Below are 18,880 nucleotides of genomic sequence, written 5' to 3'. Positions count from 1 at the left end.
CTCCCAAATATCTCTCTAAATAAAATATAAGACTATATCTGAATTAGTGGATTGGGCAAAATGGCATCTAGGAAATGTAAAAAAGAGTAGCTTCCTTTGTTAAGTAGTGTATGATTAGTAGATCTTCTGCATACTTGTGACCTTGCTTATCTCAGCTCTCTTGATATTTAACTCTTCAGAATGAGTAAATCTGAAGGGATAGGGGTGGGAGCGGGGACCAGCTCTGTTCCTTCTCATGCTCCCCACACTCAGTATATATCTTAAGTATGTCTTTCTGGCCTCCTTGGGCATAGAAGTGCTTGAGGGGACAAAAGCAGCAAATAAAAATTCTTTATAGCATCTAAAAGACAGAGAATGAATCTTCTCTTTCTCTACTGTGGCCAAAACTTTAGGACCAAAAACAAAGTGATAGACCAAAGAGGGCCAGAGTGACATAGAAAAGACTTGATAGGCTGGGGATTCAAGGGATTGTTCGGACCTATCCTTCTGTCCTGTGCTTGTTTTAGGGAGGATTTGAGTGAGTAGGAGAGTGGGGAAGGTTTAGGCTTAAATCTGAAGGCTGAGACCAGGAAGCCAGGCCACACTTTGTCTCTTTCAGCTGTTCAGATGGAGATAAAGAAGCCATTTATTCTGTCATCCATGAAGCTTCCTCTGCTGGATACTAACAGCAAGGTAAGTAGAGTGGCTTCCCTACCCAGGGAGTCAGACAGATGTGGGATTGGATAATGACTGCTATAGATACTTTCCCAGGCAACAGCTCAGCTGCAACTAGCCTGGGCTTGCTCCTCTTGGAGCCTAATCCTGTTCAGAGAATGACAAAGTACAGCCACGATAGGAGTGAGCTTGGTGTGGACAGTGCGGCTTTCCCTTAGTGCACGTGGCGTCTGCCTCTCCTTTCAGCTTAGTGACGGGAGGCTCCTGTGCTGCGGGTCCTGGGGCCTCATCTCAGGGACACCTCCAGCAGAACTTGGAGCCGTGGCTCAGCGGCTCTGTCTGTGGCTGGCTGGCTGGGGCCATTTGTCTTTGGTCTTTCAAAAAGAGAGCCCCAGGCTCTCTGTGGGGCTGCCTGAGGATCTTATCTTGATTTTCTCCTGCCTAGGTAAAGAGGGCTGTGGTGCAGGTAATCAGTGCCATGGCCCACCATGGTTATCTGGAGCAGCCTGGGGGTGAGATGATGATAGAATATATCCTTCGACAGTGTGCCCTGCCACCAGAACCAATGGTAAGGGGGGATTCAACAACAAGGGCCTGTGGCCTGGAAAAACTAAGAAGCCAATCTGGCACAAAACTCTTAACTGTAATTTCACTTGGGCCCTCATAGGCAGAGAAAAAACCTGTAGAGATCCAAGTTCATGGTTTAAGTTGAGTTGGTGGGTTGTTTTTTTTTTTTTTTTTTTTTTTTTTTAACATAATTAGCTTAAAAAGGAAAAAAGTCCCAATGAATCTTGATATCTAATTATTTACATCCTATCACCTTGTATTCTGACCATAGTTCATATTACTAATGATCTTGGCTCTGAATTATATTAGAAAGGTGATGACAGAGGGAGCATTCTGTTGGAAGAGAAGGGATAAAATGGGATCACTTGAACAAATAGCCTTGGTGTAGAGTAAGGTCACCTCATCATGTGAAATAGGTGAAGGAGAAGTTGGTAGAAGGAATCTGAGTGATAGGAAATGAGCAAGAAGAGAGAAGAGGAAGTCATGGTTGAATAGCCTCAGTCTTTTCTGTAAAATATGAGGCAAGTTTCTTCCCTGAGAGCAGGAGGAGAGAGACCGATGGGACATTTGAGGAAGAATAAAAATATTTGGAGGAGCTCCTATGGAGAGTGGGAAAGTGAGTTGATAAGGGAGGTAAAATAAGATTGTCTAGCAGCAGTTCAGACACAGTTGAGGTTGTGTAACATAAATTTATCCCTCTTTATTCAGTAGCATATGTATAGGATAGGAGTAAAGGGACTGTAATTTTCCACTTTGAGGAAGCTTTGTTAGCTTAACAGTAGTGTTAGCCTGGTGAGTGATGGATAGGATCCATGAAAAAAAGAAATAAAATGTGCATACACCACTTGAGTTTTTAAAAATAAAACATTTGTGGGGCAGCTAGATGGCACAAGGATAGAGTACCAGCCCTGAAGTCAGGAGGACCTGAGTTCAAATCTGGTCTCAGCACTTAACACTTCCTGGCTGTGTGACCCTGGACAAGTCACTTAACCCCCATTGTCTCAGCAAATAAATAAATAAAAAGGTAAAAATAAAAACATTTTTATTAAATATTCTATGTGTAGTGAGTAAACACTTAATCTCCATGTAAAAACAAAGTCCTACTCAGTGTATCAAAATTAAAATAAAAAATAATTCATACTCCACACTATAATTTAAGGCCCTGTGTATTGCTCAGCTTTACTTTTATTGAGTTTTATGCTTAGATTGTTAAACCCAGAACCATGTTAAGGATTATCCTTAACTCTGGCCTTATGTTTCGCTGTTCTGGCTCATTGTCTACTTGTCAGGGAAGATTTTGATCCTGCTTATAACAACCACTTCTCTAAGTACTTGCCCTTCTGGTAAGTATTCCCTGGCATGGAGAAACTTTTCTGATTTCTTGAACAAAGTTCATTTTTTCCATTAAATTTTCAAAGGTACATATTATCTAATCCCTCACCCTTCATTAATCGATAAATAATTAAATGCCTACTGTGTGCCAGGTGATGGAAATAACAAGTACAAAGAGTGAAACAATCCCTACTCACAGAGAGCTTACATTCTAATGAGGGAGATATATAAAAACATATATGACACAAATGTGAAACATAGATATTTATACATATATATCTATATCTATCTACATATATAAAATATAAGATAGTTATTAAATACAAGATCAAATGATATTTGGTACCCCTAGTACTCTTTCTCAAAATCTAGAGATATTCTTTCCATAATCCCTTTCCCTTCTGCTCATATCTGCTTGCCCTGCTTTTTAAATCTATTAAAAGATCATAATGTAGTTTAAATAGACATTAGAATATTTTTAACTTATTCATTTTACATACAAAATAGAGATTTTTGAAATTGAGTTTGGGTTTTTGAGCCCAGAACTAGAAGTAAGGTTTTAGAGTAGTTTTTGCTGAGCAGTTTTTTACATAAAAAGCTTCATTTTTATGGGTCTTCAGGTGTGGAAGAAGAATTATTACTAGTGAATTTAGTAGCCAACATGTATAGTGTGCTCTACCCAAGTTCCTTTGTTGGCACTGAGAAAAGGTCGGCAACCAAGCATTTTTTTCAGTAAACATCTATTAGGTGCTTCATCTGTGCCAGACTCCATGCTAAATGCTCAGGATACAAAAAAGAGGTAAATGACAGTTCCTGACCTCAGGTCATTCCCAGTATAATAAGAGAGAAAGTGAATAAACAAATAAAAAGAAAATTATATAAATGATAAATAAGAGATAACTAAAAAAGGGAAGGCACTAGAATTTCAAGGGATTGGAAAAGGCTTCCTGTAAAAGAAGGAGTTTTAGCTGAGACTTAAAGGAAATCAGGGAAGCCAGAAGGCAGAACTGAAGAGGAAGAACATTCCAGGCATGGAAGACAGAGAAAATGCCCAGAACTGAGAAGTGATTTAATATGTTGTTTGTAGACCAACAAGGGGGCCAGTGTCATTAGGGGTGTGAAATGTAATAAGACTGCAAGGGGTGGAGGGAATTAGATTATGAAGAACTTTGGGTGACAGAACGCTTCATATCTGATCCTGTAGACAACAGTAAACAACTGGAGTTTATTGAGTGGGGGTAACATGTAAATATGGGGTATCAAACAGGAGCTTATATTCTTCTTTCTTGGAATAGTCTAAGAGGCAGTTTATAGAAACTGAAGATTTCTTCGCAAGTGACAGTGTCCGGACTATCAGCATCAATACACTTTATCTCATCAGCACTACTGTGGACAGGATGAATGATGTAAGTGTCCCAAGTCCCTTTGTTTCTTTATATAAATGGATTCCATAACACCGCTACCATTAAAGAATCGGTGTCTAGCACACAGTCACTGACATGCCCTCCCCACTGCTTAGGAAGGTTCTTTGTAAACTTGGAAGGATAAATTGATTAGTCAGAGTGGGCTGGAGCTCAGAAGGCCATTGAGCTTGTTATTACAGGAATCTAGGCAAGAAATGGTCAAAGTATGAATGAGAGTAGGCTAGATTTGGCTAGATTTGAACTCAATCCTGGTTTGCTGATTTACTGTTTCTCTGAGACCTTGGACATGTCATGGATCTCTCTGAGTCTCAGTTTTTTCAGCTGGGGAAATCTAGCTTCTAGTCTTAGATGTGTGATCCAGTGACTACAGCAGTGAGCTGGGTTCAGATTCTGTCTTTGACATTTCACTTTGTGACCTCTGGAAAGTTCCTTAACCTCACTGGGAATGTTTTCTCATCTGTAGAACAAGGAGTTTGTATTATTAAATGGCTTAATGTTTCTTCCAGTTCTATATTTATGATCCTGTGATTGCAGCTCATCCACGCTTGCTCATCTTTGCTATGATTTTTATCTGGGAGCCTTCCTAATTTCTCCCCAGGAGCTCATTTCAAAATGCTAGAAGCCTTTTTTGCTTTTTCTTTGGTATTTTTTGTAATTAATATCACCTATATTTCTTAATACAATGTTTCTTCCTCTCCCACAGTGCCATCCCTTAAAATGAAAATTTTTTAAAAAGGGAAAGACATCAAGTCCAACATAATATTCAAGGTTCCACACCATAGTCCCTACCTCTATAAAAAAAAATGGAGGGAGATGCATTCTTATATCTCTTCTTTGGGGCTAAGCTAGGTCAATATAATTTTATAAGATGTATTTGAAAGTGTTGTGTGGTTTCATTTTCATTATTGTAGCTATTGTGTATATTATTTTCCTAGTTCTGGCTCCTTAACTTTATTTTATGTAAACCTCTCCATTCTTCTCTGTATTTATCATAGTCATAATTTCTTCTGCATTGTTCTATAGTTGCCTCAAAGAAATATGCTATTCTTGAAGGATGCAAGTGGACACCAGGGAATTTGATCTAGTATCATTATCATGGGGAAGGGGACAACACAATTTGTTGGAAATCAGGAGTGAAGGGCTAGCAATAACCTCCCGTCCTGTGACTAAGACCTGCATTTGACCTGCAGTGTTAGAGTCAGTGAATCAGACTTCTTTGGGTAAAAAACTAGACATTCTTGGAGGAGGGCTTGGTAGTATAAAGATACTAAATCATCTGCCTGTTCCACCAGGGGAAGTCTTTACATGCCTGAAATAGACATCCCCTCACCCACCACAGGGTTTGAGAACCCTTGGTTACCCTCCCCTGGGGTAGCCCATCTGCTGAACAGTTTATTGGAGTGTGGCCACTATGCATGTGGCAGCTTCTTGGAACTCCATGGGAGAGTTAGGTGGATCAGGTGGACACCAAGGGGGAAAGCAGTCCTGTAAGGGGCTCATCAGCCTTCACCCCAAAGGGACTAGTCTTCCCAGAACACAAATATATGTCTTACTCTGTATCTTCAGTCTATCACTTCTCTTTCAAGGAGATTGGTGTTTTTCTATTTAAATTTAGTATCTTCATATAAATTCTTCTATGATTCAGACCAGTTCCAATGATTTTGTGATGAAGAGAGCCATCTACATCCAGAGAGAGGAATGTAGGAACTGAGTGTGGTTCACAGCATAGCATTTTCACTCTTTTTGTTTGCTTACATTTTATTTTCTTTCTCATTTTTTTCCTGTTTGATTTGATTTTTCTTGTGCAGCAAGATAATTGTATGAATATGTATGCATATAATGGAAAAAATAATAATATTATATTAAAAAATAAATTTTAAAAAAGAATCAGCACAAAAGAGGAAAAAAATTCTTCTAGTACTCACTTTTCTCTACATCATTTCATAGAAGTCTTCCCAATTTTCTCTGAGTTACAATTCCTTTTGTCATTTTTTATATTACAATAGTATTACATTACTTTTAAATGCTATAATTTGTTCAGCCATTACCCAGTTAATGAATATTCCCCTTTGTTTCCAGTTCTTTCCCAGAGCTGCTATATTTTTTTGGTACATATGAATCCTTTTTCTCTTTCTTTGATCCCTTTGGGATATGTAACATAGGCTTACCACGATATAGCTGGGTCAAATGGAATGCAGTTTAGTAACTTTTGGGTGATTGTTCCAAATTGTCTTTTGGAATGGATGTACCATGCTCCAGCAACAGGGGATTAATAATATCTGCTTTCAGAGTTGCTTTAATTTGTATTTCTCTGAGTAGGAATTTGACAAAGTTTCTCAAATTCCTGTTGAAAATTTGGATTTCTTTCTCTGAAAACTATCTAGTCACATCCTTGACCAATTATGAATTGAGTAATAGTTTTTATTCTTATAAATTTGAATTGGTCCTTTATCTTGGAAATGAAACCTTCATCAGAGAAACTTGCTTCAAAGATTTTTTTTCCAGAGTTATTTTCACCTATTTCTATTCCAATTTCAGTTGCAATGCCTTTATTTGTGTACAAATAATTTTTTAATTTTATGAAATCAAAATTAACCCTCCAATTTTTGTTGATCTCTCTTCTTGAGTTCCCCTATTCACAGATTTGCAAGATAATTATACCTGCTCTTCTAAGTTGTTTATCATATATCTGTATCCCTTTATGTCTAAGTCATGTACTCCTTTTAAGCTTATCTTGGTATATAGTGTGAGATTGTCGTTCTGTACTTAGTTTCTGCCAGACTGCTTCACAGGATTCTAAGCGGTTTTTTAAGTTTTAATTTTAGAAGTGAGTTAGAAATTAAAGTTTTAGAAGTGAGACCTTGGGATTTATCAAACAATAAATTATTTGAGTTGTTTGCTTCAGAATGTTGTATACTTAATCTTTTCACTGGTAGACTTCAAGTACCAAATCATTTTGATGATTACTACTTGAGATTATAGCTTGAGATCTGGTCCCTTTTCTTTCCCCACTTTTTTCCTCTTAAGATTTTGGCCTTTTTTTTTTTTTTTTTTTTTTTTTTTTTTGCTTGTCAGATAGAGTTCATGATTTTTTTCTAGCTTTATACAGTAGTGTGTAATAATTGGCTATAATGAAATAATTCTGAGTCCTAAGTTAGATGATAGTGCTTATTTTTAAAATTTTATCTGTTGGAAGAGAACTGTTTGGTTCTGTAAACATATATTGTATCTAGGATATACTGCAACATATTTAACATATATAGGACTGCTTGCCATCTAGGGGAGTGGGTAGAGGGAGAGAGGGGAAAAATAGGAACAGAAACGAGTGCAAGGGATAATGTTGTAAAAAAATTACCCTGGCATGGATTCTGTCAATAAAAAGTTATTACTAAAAAAAAAAAAAAAAAAAAAAAAGAACTTGAGTGAACTGAAATAATTGAAAAAAAATTTTTTTTATCTGTTGGCCATTGACTATAAAAACTTCAGCTGTAATGGGTTATGAATGCCTAAATCTGTTTTGTCAAGTGCAGGATAAAGCCATATGGCAATGTCAAAGGCAAAATTATACAAAGAATCCATAACAGGCTGCTTCTTTGGGAAGGATGCTGTTTTACCTGGCTATTCTTTCTTTATGCAGGTTCTTTGGCCATATCTTCTGGAATTCTTAATTCCTGTCCAGTTCACTAATGCCCTGACACCACTCTGCAAAAGTCTGATGCATCTAGCAATGAAGAGACAGGAGGAAGGGGAGAATTCATTCCTCATTCAGTATGATTCAAATGGTTTGTACACCTCAGCTCATAGAATTAAACTGCTTATAAATTTTGGGCATGTCTAATCATAGGGGGAACACTTCTCTTCCCCCCCCCCCCACCCCCCCCGCCGAGGTACAGAATGGGGAGGAAAGAAGGAAATGAGCATTTATTAAGCCCTTATGTCCCAAGTGTTGTGCTAAGCAATTGAGGAAAAGGGGGAAGAAGCAAGAAGGGAGGAGGTGTTGGAATTGATGTTTAGTTAAGTGAATGTTTTTGTGTTTATTCCCTTTTTTTAGTAAACCTTCCATCTCCCTTTGCTTTAACTACAAGACTCTTGGTAAGTGTTTGTGGCCTAATTTTGAAGCTTCTAAGGGAACTGGGCAGTTTTCTTTTCTTTGGATAAGATAGGAAGATAGACTTAGTGGATTTCAGTCCTAGACCTCATCTGATTCTGAAGGAAATTAGGCTATAGAGTAAAAGTTCCTTATGCCTCCTCATTGTTTCTCTTGATATTCTTCCAAGCCAAGCTTTGTTTGCCTAGGATGTGAAATTAAGATCCCAGCCAGGAAAATTTGTGAGCATCTATCATCAAGTTTTTGCTCAGAGGCTATAATTTCTGATTTTGATTTTTTATCTCTTCTTCACAGATTGTGTCTTCACACCCTTACTTGGGGGAGGGCAGAGGAGCAGCTTCCCTACGGCTACTGAATGTTTTACACCTTAATATTCATCCATTATTGGGTCAGCGTTGGAAGAAGACCATCCCCCCTTTAATAAGTTATGTAGAAGGTAAAGTTTCCATAGATAGAGGATGGGCAGGAGAAAAAGAGGAAAGAATCTGACAGTAAGGGGAGAACTGTACTTATTCACTGCAGTGCCTATATTTTATGGAGGTTAGCTGAATTTCCATAAGGAGTAGGTCTTTGAATAGCAATTCAGTGCTCTAATTGGTACCTTGGACTGATAATTTTTAAATAAATCCTAGTCAAGTGGGAAGGGTGAATTTGGCTATTGAGTTCTCTTTAGATCTCCTGGAAGGTACTGCATGAGCTAGGAGCTGGGTGGTTGGGTTGAGGGGAGAACCTGTCTATGTTTATGAATGGCTGTGATCAATCCTTCCAGCCAGTCTTAACTGAATTATTATTTCAGAACACAATGATGAAACCCTCTCTCAGAAGGAATGGGAAGAAAAGCTGCTAATGGTAGGAAATGGGAAAAGATGCTTTATATTTTCTGATAGAAAAAGAGAAGAAGGAGACTGTCTGAAAGAAGAGTTTTTAAAGACAATATCCTATAGTGGAAAAAACATCATATTTGGGAGTTAAAGGACCAGAGTTTAAATCTTAACTTCAACTCTTAGTTAAAACTGACAGTAGTATGGCTGTGGACAAGTCATTTGACTTAGTTAAATCTGTTTCCTCATCCATAGAATGGAAGTTAATATTACTTGAACTATTTATGTCACAGAGTTGTCTTGAAGAAAATTATTTATAAACTTTAAAGCACTGTAATGAATATGAATTATGTCAGGCATAAGCCAAGAGGAACTGTTCAGTAGGGAAACTGAATAGTGATAGAGAGTAGCTATGATACCCAGCTACCCAGACATCTTTTTCATTTTTTCAGTAGTATTTTATTTTTCCAATTACATGTAAAGATAGTTTTCAATACCTATTTTTGCAAAATTTAGTGTTTCAAATTTTTTCTCCCTATATTTCCTTATCTTCTCCTCCTCAAGAAGCAAACAGTATGATATAGGTTATACATGTATATACTTGTAAACATATTTTCATATTTGTCATGTTGTACAAGAAAAATTGGACCAAAGGAGGGGACAAAATAAGTGAAAGAAAAAGCAAACCAAAAAAAAAAAAAAAAAGAAAATTATATGTTTTATCCACATTTCAGTCTCCATAGTTCTCTCTCTTGTTGTGGATGACATTTTCCATTCCAAGTCTATTGGAATCCAGACATCTTTATTCATGGGGGTAGAGTTAATGGGTCCAGGGATGAGTTTGCTATCCTCTTGTAGGATAAATTGCTCTGTTCCTTTACTTTCCCCCTTATCCTAAATGGAGAGTCTGTATTAGTCAGCAAGACCAGTTATTGGGAAGAAATCAGTTCAGATTGATTTAGAAGAAGGAATTAAGGTATACCGAATCCTTCTTACAAGGGAGGTAAACAGGCCAGAGGACTAAAATTCTACCACCCCAGTCCCAGTTGACCTGGAAAAGAGTCTGAAGAGAGACTAATCTCATATGGTAGGCTGATCTCAGAGTAAGGGACCCTAACATGCTCTGTGACACTGGACAGATGACTACTTCTTGATCCCTGAAGTAGGGGAAGATAGTCAATTAATTAATAAATGCTTATTAAGCATCTGTGATATAATAGGCACTGTGCTAATTCCTGGAATACAAATGTAAAAAAGACACTCTGTCCTCAAGGAGCTTATATTTTAATGGGGGAAGATTGTATACATATGACTTGTAGTGAATAGAATGCCAGGCCTGGAGTCGGGAAGACTCATTTGGCCTCAGACACTTAATGCATTTGTGTGATCCTGGACAAATCACTTAGCCCTGTTTACCTCAGTTTCCTCATCTGTAAAATGAGCTGGAGAAAAATATGACAAATCACTCCTGTATCTCTGCCAAGAAAACCCCCAATAGAGTCACAGAGTTAGACATCACTGAAATGACTGAGCACCAGCAGGAGTACACAAAAGGAAACTAAAATCAGGTAGGAGGCAGAGAGACAGGAAAGGTATGTGGAGGTCTGATGGAAAAGTCAGATAAGTCTCAAACTGGTAGCCAGTTGAGGAAATGCTTCTAGGCACATCTGAAAAGATGAGCTTGGAGAGGATCAGCTAGCTGCACTAGGTGTTATTATGTTACCTTCCCCTATTTCTTCCATCTTGCCAACTTCCAAGAACAACATACCTTGGCCAGAGATCATTTTGAGGTTAACAGTGGCACTAGAGGAAGTTTACTTTTGGAGATGTGAAGAATTTAGAGAGGGCAATTTATGAGCTCATCTTGGTACTTAACTTTTATTTATCTATTTATTCATTTACTTAATTCATTTATTTTTGGTATTTATTTGAGGCTTTCCTCATAAGTACATAAGGGTCCACCTTTTGTGCAGGTTTAGGCAGCTCCTGGGGTTTAGGTTGAGGATTGGTTCGAGAGGAATAACATTAGCCTCCTGACTGTGTCATGAATGAGATACTCCCTCTCTGAATTCTGATCATTTTCTCTGGCTGTCCCTCTAGCCTGGAATGTTCTCCCTCCTTCACTTTGATTACTGATTTCCCTAGCTTCCCAACTAAAAATTCTACTTTCTATAAGAAAACTCTTAATTCTAGTGCTTTCCCTCCTTTAATTATTTCCTATCTATCCTGTATATCTCTGCCTTTGTATATATTTTTCACATATTGTCCCCTTAATTAGATCGCAAGCTCCTTGAGGACAGGGGATGTCTTTTGACTCTTTTTGTACCTTCAACCCTTAGTGCAGGGCAACCAGTACTATCATACTGAGCATTTTCTAATATTTCAGGGAATCTGAAGACAGATAACTCAGGGAAAATTCTTGTGAGTTTTGCAAATTCCCTATGACAAAGGACTAATGATATCAGCTGCCATGATTGAATGTGGGGAGTGGTCTTTGAGAGTGAAAAGATATTCTGGCTTTATTGCTCCCCAAGAAGTTTGCACTGGTGTCTATTATATGCTTGCAGTTCCTCCGGGATACCCTCATGGTTGTTTCTGATAATACATGGATTTGCCAGCTGAGTTTGGAGATGTGTAAACAGCTGAATTGCTATAATGGATCGCCTCTGGAGAAGGTCTGTTTTTGCTATTTCTATTGCATCTTGCTGTTTCTAGTGTACACACTGTTTAGTAAGAGGGGGTGGGAAGGAAGAATGGACTCCTGAAAAAAAAGTCCAAACTCCTTGCCAATTTTCTTCATCAAACCTCCCTGACATGAAGGTAGGATGGGGAAAGACCATCTTACAAGAGGAAATGTTCTGAGGTCAGGAAGACAACAGTGAATTAAGTTTGCAATCCTAAGCACTATAAATATTCCTGTCTCACAAACCCAGTAGCCACAACCTTGATGATTTAACATATGGGGTTATTCTGTTTATGTCATTTGGCACTGATTCTCAGTTAATCACTGGATCCTTTGAACTAACTTTTATGATAAACTCTGTATTTCTAGAAGCAAACCTAGGGCTGAAGTCTAGTCCACAGAAAAATCTACTGCAGGTCCCATGCTATTGACTAGACCATATTACTTAAAATGGGTCCGATGTACGATGTTTCTTTTGTTTCTTGATTCATATTCTTCCTGTCCTGTACATTTGTTTTGTGTGAAACTTGACTGACATTCTCTTGTAGTGTAGTGCAGAGATTTATAAATCCCAGTGGTTCTGTCACAATTTGTAAACGGTTCTCTCTAAATCATATAGGTCTTCCTGAGAACCTCACCTTCCCAGAGAACCAGTTTCTTCTCTTAACTGCCTTCAGGAGATTGTTTCTTTGGTCTCTCTCTCTGTCTCTGTCTCTCTGTCTCTCTGTCTCTCTGTCTCTGTCTCTTTCTCTCTCTCTCTCTCATTTCATTCTTTCCCTCTTCATCCTCTTCTCTTTCCTTTATATTCAAAAAGCTTAAGTACAGGAGACTGCAAACCCTTACCTTCTCAAGTGCTAAATCAGGCCTGTCTTCTCCATCCTAGAGCTGGCATGAGCTACAGGATAGAGAAAAGCTTGAGTCCACTTCTGATAAGGCAATGTTCCTGACTGTGTGAAACCTCAGCTGAGGTCTTATTTCCCTTTTCTAGAAAAGGGCTATATTGAAGTTATGATGACTGTAATTTAAGCATTCTCATGTTTTGTTTCCAGAACTTCCTGTATAAATGCATAGGAACTACATTGGGAGCTGCTTCAAATAAGGAGATAGTGAGAAAACATCTTCAGGAACTGCTCGAGACAGCACGGTACCAAGAAGAAGCTGAAAGGGAGGTATTGGGACTTTTTCTTTTTTTTTTTTTTAAGTCTCTAGAAGCCAAAAATATCTTTATTTAAGCCAGCCCTTGTATTATTATCCCTGTTTTTCCTCAATCAGACAATAAGTATTTGTGTATCTATTCCCTATACTATCTTTCAAGATTGTCTATGTTAAAATTAAGGATGATTAGCATGAAATAATAAATTTCATTGCCACATTCCCAGGCTCAATTTTTTTTAAATCTCCTAATATTACATTCCCCCTAACTCTTTTTGAAGAGTTAACCTGTTAGATAACAAGTGAAGAAACTAAGAGTGGCATTTTGTACTTAGAAAATTTGCAGAAAAATACCCAGGATTGTAATCACTCAGGACCCTACCTCACCTCTGAGCTGGTATGATCAGAAGAGAACTTCGAGTTCTTTCTTTACTGAGTAACTACTCATTTTCTTTCCATAATTAAAAAAAAAGAAAAGGTAAGATCCTTTTCTAGTTGATAATAGAGGAAGTATATACAAAATTTGCTTATCCTAAGAGTACAAGATACATTACTATCTCTTTCACATTTTCTCCTCCTCCCATCTCTTTGGTCAGATTCCTTCAAGGCAAGTGTGTGTTGTTCCTATAAAACCCCATTCTTTTTAAGCTAGTGGATATCCCTATGAGCTGCTAAGAGGAATCTTGGAGAGTTAATGAGTTACTCCTGACAGCTGCTATTATTGTATTTCCTTTGGAGAAGCTATTTATAGAGGACATATTACCTCATAGACAGCATTTCTGAGCTCTCAAAAGGATTACTCAGTCTTAGAAGAGATATTACATTGGGTGATATTATATAGAGCAGCTATTTCCCTTGATGGCAGGGAGTCCCAGAAGTCCTCAGTGGAAGAGCCAAGGGGAATGTTTCAGGGCTAGTCAACTTGGACAGAAAGCCTATAATGGGACAATAAGCACCTTTTCCTCCTGACGCTATATGTATGTGCTATCCTCAGGGGCTCGCTTGTGGCTTTGGGATTTGTGCCATCAATCACCTAGATGACACCCTGATAAAGTTGGAGGATTTTGTGAAATCAGACATCTTCAGGAAATCTGTGGGCATATTTAACATTTTTAAGGTATGTTGTTAATCTTCCTCAGAAGATGAATTAGAAAGAGTGATAAATATTGAGGGAGAAAAATTTATCTTGCTTCTCTAGGCCTTGGCCTTGGTTTCCTGTCCCCAGAATCCCTGTGTGTTCCCAGATCTTCTACATATGATCTAACTATTGTTTTGCCACTTTTTGCCCCATGCTTTTGGGAAGCCCATTAATACTTAACTTGTGAAGCCCATTTTGTGCCCTTTTTATATGTGTGTGTAAACTGATGCAGCAAGAGTCACAAAGAGTGATTAGTCCATGCAGATGTGCTAGACACGGTGTTTTATTTTGTTTTTTTTAGCTCTTTTGGAGCTAAAAACAGTGGAACACAGCATGTCAGTTACTTTCCAGGGGAATGAGAAGGAAGGGTCTTTGATGGGAAGATCCTGCTTTTTCCATGACTTGTAGTAATGTTAAAATGAGGGAGTAAAGGACCCTTGGAGTGCCCTCACTAGAGACAATGCCATTAGATTACAGACTTTTCCTGAGACCCAGAACAGCTGCTAGCACTGAGAAGACATTTGTTGACTCTTGGTCCCTTGTCCTTCCTTGCAGGGTAGGAGTGCTCAGTGGAGATTTCTTAGGCTTTCACAAACTTTTCCAAAGGGCCGTCTTTCCTTTCTTGCTGAAGTTTCATGACAATCTTGACTTGGGAGTTGGATACAGTTCTTCTTATCAGTTTATGCCCCTTGGTGGCTGAAAGGAATGTTGATGTTGAATACTGTCCAACTCTCATGATCCCATTTGGGCTTTTCTTGGCAGACATACTGGAGTGGTTGCCATTTCCTTCTCCAACTCCAGAGGAAACTGAGGCAAGCAGGGTTAAGTGACTTGCCCAGAGTCACACAGCTAATGAGCGTCTGAAGCCAGATGAGAACTCAGGAAGAGGAGTGCTCCTGACTCTGGGCCTGGCACACCATTTCCTGCTGCCTAGCTGCCCCTTAGCTGCAGTTAGTATTGAGCAACGTTAATATCCCTGTTTCATCCCAAAGGAGAAAGAAATCAGTACTTGAGCAGGAATCAGACCCTACTGACAAGGAAGGGACTGATTTCTCAGGTGAAACTTCCCCCCTTTTCTCCCTCTTTGATTAAGTTACATACTCCCTGACTCAAAGCTCAAAAGAACCTTAATGATCTTCTAATTCAGGAGTTCTTACCTGAGATCTGTGACCTTGTTTTTAAAAATATTTTGACAACTATATTTCAATGTAACTAGTTTCTTTTGTGTTCCAGTTATTTTATGCATTTAAAAACATGATTCTGAGAAGGGCTTCATAGGTTTCACCAGATTGATTACCAGAGGTGTCCATTTATTAGAGAAGAAAAGTGAAGACCTCCTGATCTATCTCAATCCACTTAATTTCAGAGATGAAAACACAAGATCAGAGAAGGGAGACTGGATTTCTTAACATTAGAACTAGTGAATATAGGGCTAAGTAATCCCAGGTTCCTGAATTTTAATCTAGCCCTTTTCCCACCACCCATACTACTTCTGAGATGATGATCTGCTGTCTTCCTTTGTCCACCAGCTATGATGTAGGGTTTTTTTTTGTTTTTGTTTTTTGCTATGCCTCTTCTCCACTACAGCCTTTTATTTTATAGAGGCAAATCCTTTTTGCAACCTCTTATCTTCTTCCTTATGTCTCCTTAGGCCTGTACACTTTACTAATATTTTCCAGACTTTAGCACTTGGACAAAGACTATCTGCTTGGATAGAATACAGTTTCTCCTAAAAAGGAGATTCACTTTCTACTATCCCAGTAACATTTGAATTGATTGAATATTCACTGGCCTACTTGAAAGTGACTCTTCTCACCTCCCCTTTTTTCCATCTTTTCCTTCTTTGTGGGAGGAGGGAGATTATAGGAATTGAAGGCAATACTGGGGAGATAGAACAGCAAGTATGTGTTTTGAGTGTTGATCCCTCCTCTATCCTGTCAGGACCGCAGCGATACTGAAGTGGACAAAGTTAAAAGCACATTAATCCTGTGCTATGGACAAGTGGCAATGCATGCCCCCCAAGAGCTGGTGCTGGCTAGGATTGAATCTGACATACTCAGGAATGTCTTCCAGTACTTCAACACCAAGGTGGGGAACCTGGACAACTTTTGCCCATGGTACAGGGGCTTGGAAGGTGGTAGGAGGGTGCCAAGCCTAGAAGGTGGCTCTTGTCAGAAACTGGCTCTTCATGGAGCCCCGGCTAATATGGGATTGGGCCAGGTGAAGTTTAGCAGGGCAGGGGATGCACATGATGAGACTGCTAGGCAATTAAGTGTTTAATTATACTACAGTTGCTCATTTTAATTTTTTGTTTTACTTTTTTTGTTGTTCAGGTTCTGGGAATAAAGGTAGAAACTAAGGTACAGTGTTGAGGAATTAAAGTCGAACTCTGTTCTTCCTTTGCTATTTCTGTGTTTTCCTATATACTTGGTAATGAGCATCAGGGATGAAGGCTCTAGGAAAGAGCTTCCTGGGTTCTGCTGCCTTGGGGACCCTGTGTTCAGAAGGAGGAAACTGAATATTTGAGGAAATTCTTTCCACCTTCCCTTTCCTCCCTTCTTTATCCTATCTTTCTAGAGCTGGGGCTGGGGTTGGGGTTGGGGCTGGCTGGAGCCTGTGTAGGTGCAGGCCCACAGACCTTTTGCCCTATAAATATTCTTGCCTCCCTTCATCTCTAAGCTTCAGTGATACATGTGAAGTCTGCCCTGTTGGTCAGAGCTTCTACAAAATGATTGGGATCCCTTTCTTTGGGGCATTTGGGCCATTCTCTTTAAAAAATAGACCAACCCTTCTGGTTCCCGCACCTTTGCTTCTCTATTGCCTGGGGGATGCTTATGGTTAGAGCAAACCTAATGTATGTAATTAGATCATGACCATTGGGGGAAAGAGATGGTGAAGGCAGAAACATAAATAGGGATTAATGTCTCTCTTCACTCATTTCATAAATAACCTAGAATATCAGAACTAGAAGAAATCTTAGAAATCCCTCTTACTATTTAGAGGAAGATTCTGTAATTCATAGTATTGCTGCTCCTCTTTTTCCAAAGAAGTTGTTGAACAGCCCTTTTTTGGTGTTGGTTGGAACCTCTTTGTCCTACCCAGTAATCCTCATGTGATAGGTAGATTCCTATCAGTCAAGATTTCTTGGGGATTAGGAAAGACAAGTACTGTGTCCATCCTATCTATGGGGACTTTTTCTAAACATGGCCTTCTTGGTAATGGACACCTAATGTATGACTAATGCTTTAAGCAGGAATTAACATCTTTGCAAAAAGGCTTAAGTGGTAACAATAATATCATAGGCAAAGGTTATTTATTTCATTGGGGCTCAGGAAGCATTCCTCAGTTAAAACAAAATTGAACCTCATAAAGTCAATACCCCTTGAATTTGGGGATATTGAGTCATAGCAGAGTTGAATATCTTGAGATTTAGGGAATGAATCACTTGTACTTTTGGACCCTGTTTGGAGCAGGTTCAGGCCTTCAAGATAACTAGCTAAAAGTACAAGAGGAAGGAGAAGGCAATGTCCTTTAAGGCCCCTTTCCTAAGGAAGTAGAGGATATTTCTGCCTTTAGAGAGGAAAATTTTGCCCCACAACAGAAGTGATCAGCATTGAATGATGGAGGCCATTGATGCTAGGTTTTAAACTTCAGCCTTATTTATTTGGGAATGTTGTTCTCCATTGCAGGAAGTTGAGGAATGTTCCCAGTCTCAGGGATCGCAAGTGTTCTGACTTTAGACCCAGGATACTTAAAAAAGAATTTTTAAAAGAGCTTAGGCCTCCTGTCCTTAGATTCCTTTGTCCCACTTGATTTAGGCTTGTGTGATTGCCAGTTTTGCTGGTGGTAATTGGCTCTGGCAAGTCTGCTGGCTATTCCTTAGTGCCCATTTCCAACTTTTTCTCCTCGGATGTTTGTCATCAGGATCTAACACTGAAGCTGTGCCTCATTCGGAGCATCTGTATGATCAGCCAGGCCATCTGTAAGAGTGTTCAGTCTTCTTCCTTCGTATTCTCTCAGAAAGCAGAACTGGTGGCTCAGATGATGGTGAGGCAAAACCAAGCTGAAATTATCTTTCAATTTTAAGATTGAATGGGTTTTTCATAGAAATTTTGGGAAGCCCAAGATTCCAAGATGGCTGTGGACATTGTTAGGAATTATGTTGCAGTAAGACAGGATGAGGGCCTTTTACTAGTTTGTGGCGGGCCTGTGAGGGAGCCAACACAATATATTGGGAGGTATGGTTGGGATTCATTGGAAGGGTCTGTGAATTTAGGTTGGTGGCTTTAGGAATTGGAAGGAAAGAGTTGAAATGTACATAGAGTAGGGAACATTAGGGATCTTCCACAACAAATTTGTCTCTGAAGAAGAGAAGGATATCTTTTCAAGACCAGCTTCTTAAACTGGTTTATGACCCCTTTATGGGGTCTCATAACTGAATGGGGGGGGTCATGAAATTATGGTTTATTATCAGTAAATGTTTAATTTGCATACCTATTTTATATACCTATATTCCTGGGTTTGTGTAAATATTTCTTGGATGAAAAGGAGTTGTTAATGAAAAAAGTTTAAGAAGCCCTCTTTTAAAGTAGGTGAGCAGTAAGTGGATAGCATAACAGGAAGAGAAACCCTGAGACAAATCCTGAGAGGCAGTTTTGGATTGCTTTGCTTTAGGAATTTATCAGAGCAGAGCCTATGGACTTTCTGAAGACAGCAATACGAAAGAGAGCCATGATTGCCTGCACTTACCTATCGTATCCTTTCTCTTCCCTCTGGAAAATGCCTAAATTGTATGGTGGGTGCTCAGTGTGCTGGGGGAGAACATCTGTTGAGATTGAGGTGATATTATCAGGCAGCTGCAGCATTCTCTAGTTGACCTTAGAGGACACATCCATCTTCTGTGATCACAGCCCTTTCCTAGCTAGGTGGAATCAGGTGCCTTTACTGAAAAATTCTCACTCTTGCCATAAGGTATCTTTTTGTTTTTTTGTCTCCCTTTGC

General features: G+C 38.9%; 1 protein-coding gene across 5 annotated transcripts in view; it reads left to right on the top strand.

The window, feature by feature from the left end:
* MROH1 (maestro heat like repeat family member 1) overlaps positions 1-18,880 on the top strand; it is a 204,420-nt gene that overhangs the window by 115,672 nt on the left and 69,868 nt on the right. For 3 of the 5 annotated variants that reach the window (XM_051971310.1, XM_051971306.1, XM_051971308.1), the window contains exons 12-25: positions 599-672; positions 1,100-1,222; positions 3,849-3,959; positions 7,615-7,759; positions 8,029-8,069; positions 8,380-8,521; positions 8,882-8,934; positions 11,474-11,581; positions 12,639-12,758; positions 13,736-13,858; positions 15,821-15,967; positions 16,213-16,239; positions 17,804-17,926; positions 18,554-18,633. In XM_051971310.1, coding sequence (XP_051827270.1) covers positions 599-672; positions 1,100-1,222; positions 3,849-3,959; positions 7,615-7,759; positions 8,029-8,069; positions 8,380-8,521; positions 8,882-8,934; positions 11,474-11,581; positions 12,639-12,758; positions 13,736-13,858; positions 15,821-15,967; positions 16,213-16,239; positions 17,804-17,926; positions 18,554-18,633 — 1,417 coding nt within the window. The remainder of the gene's footprint in view (positions 1-598; positions 673-1,099; positions 1,223-3,848; positions 3,960-7,614; positions 7,760-8,028; positions 8,070-8,379; positions 8,522-8,881; positions 8,935-11,473; positions 11,582-12,638; positions 12,759-13,735; positions 13,859-15,820; positions 15,968-16,212; positions 16,240-17,803; positions 17,927-18,553; positions 18,634-18,880) is intronic. The other 2 variants (XM_051971307.1, XM_051971309.1) reach the window with 1 other exon arrangement.

Source organism: Antechinus flavipes, chromosome 1 (assembly GCF_016432865.1).
Source record: "Antechinus flavipes isolate AdamAnt ecotype Samford, QLD, Australia chromosome 1, AdamAnt_v2, whole genome shotgun sequence".
Classification (NCBI taxonomy): domain Eukaryota; kingdom Metazoa; phylum Chordata; class Mammalia; order Dasyuromorphia; family Dasyuridae; genus Antechinus; species Antechinus flavipes.
Note: the sequence above shows the minus strand (reverse complement) of the source record. Positions and strands in the feature narration are given on the sequence as shown.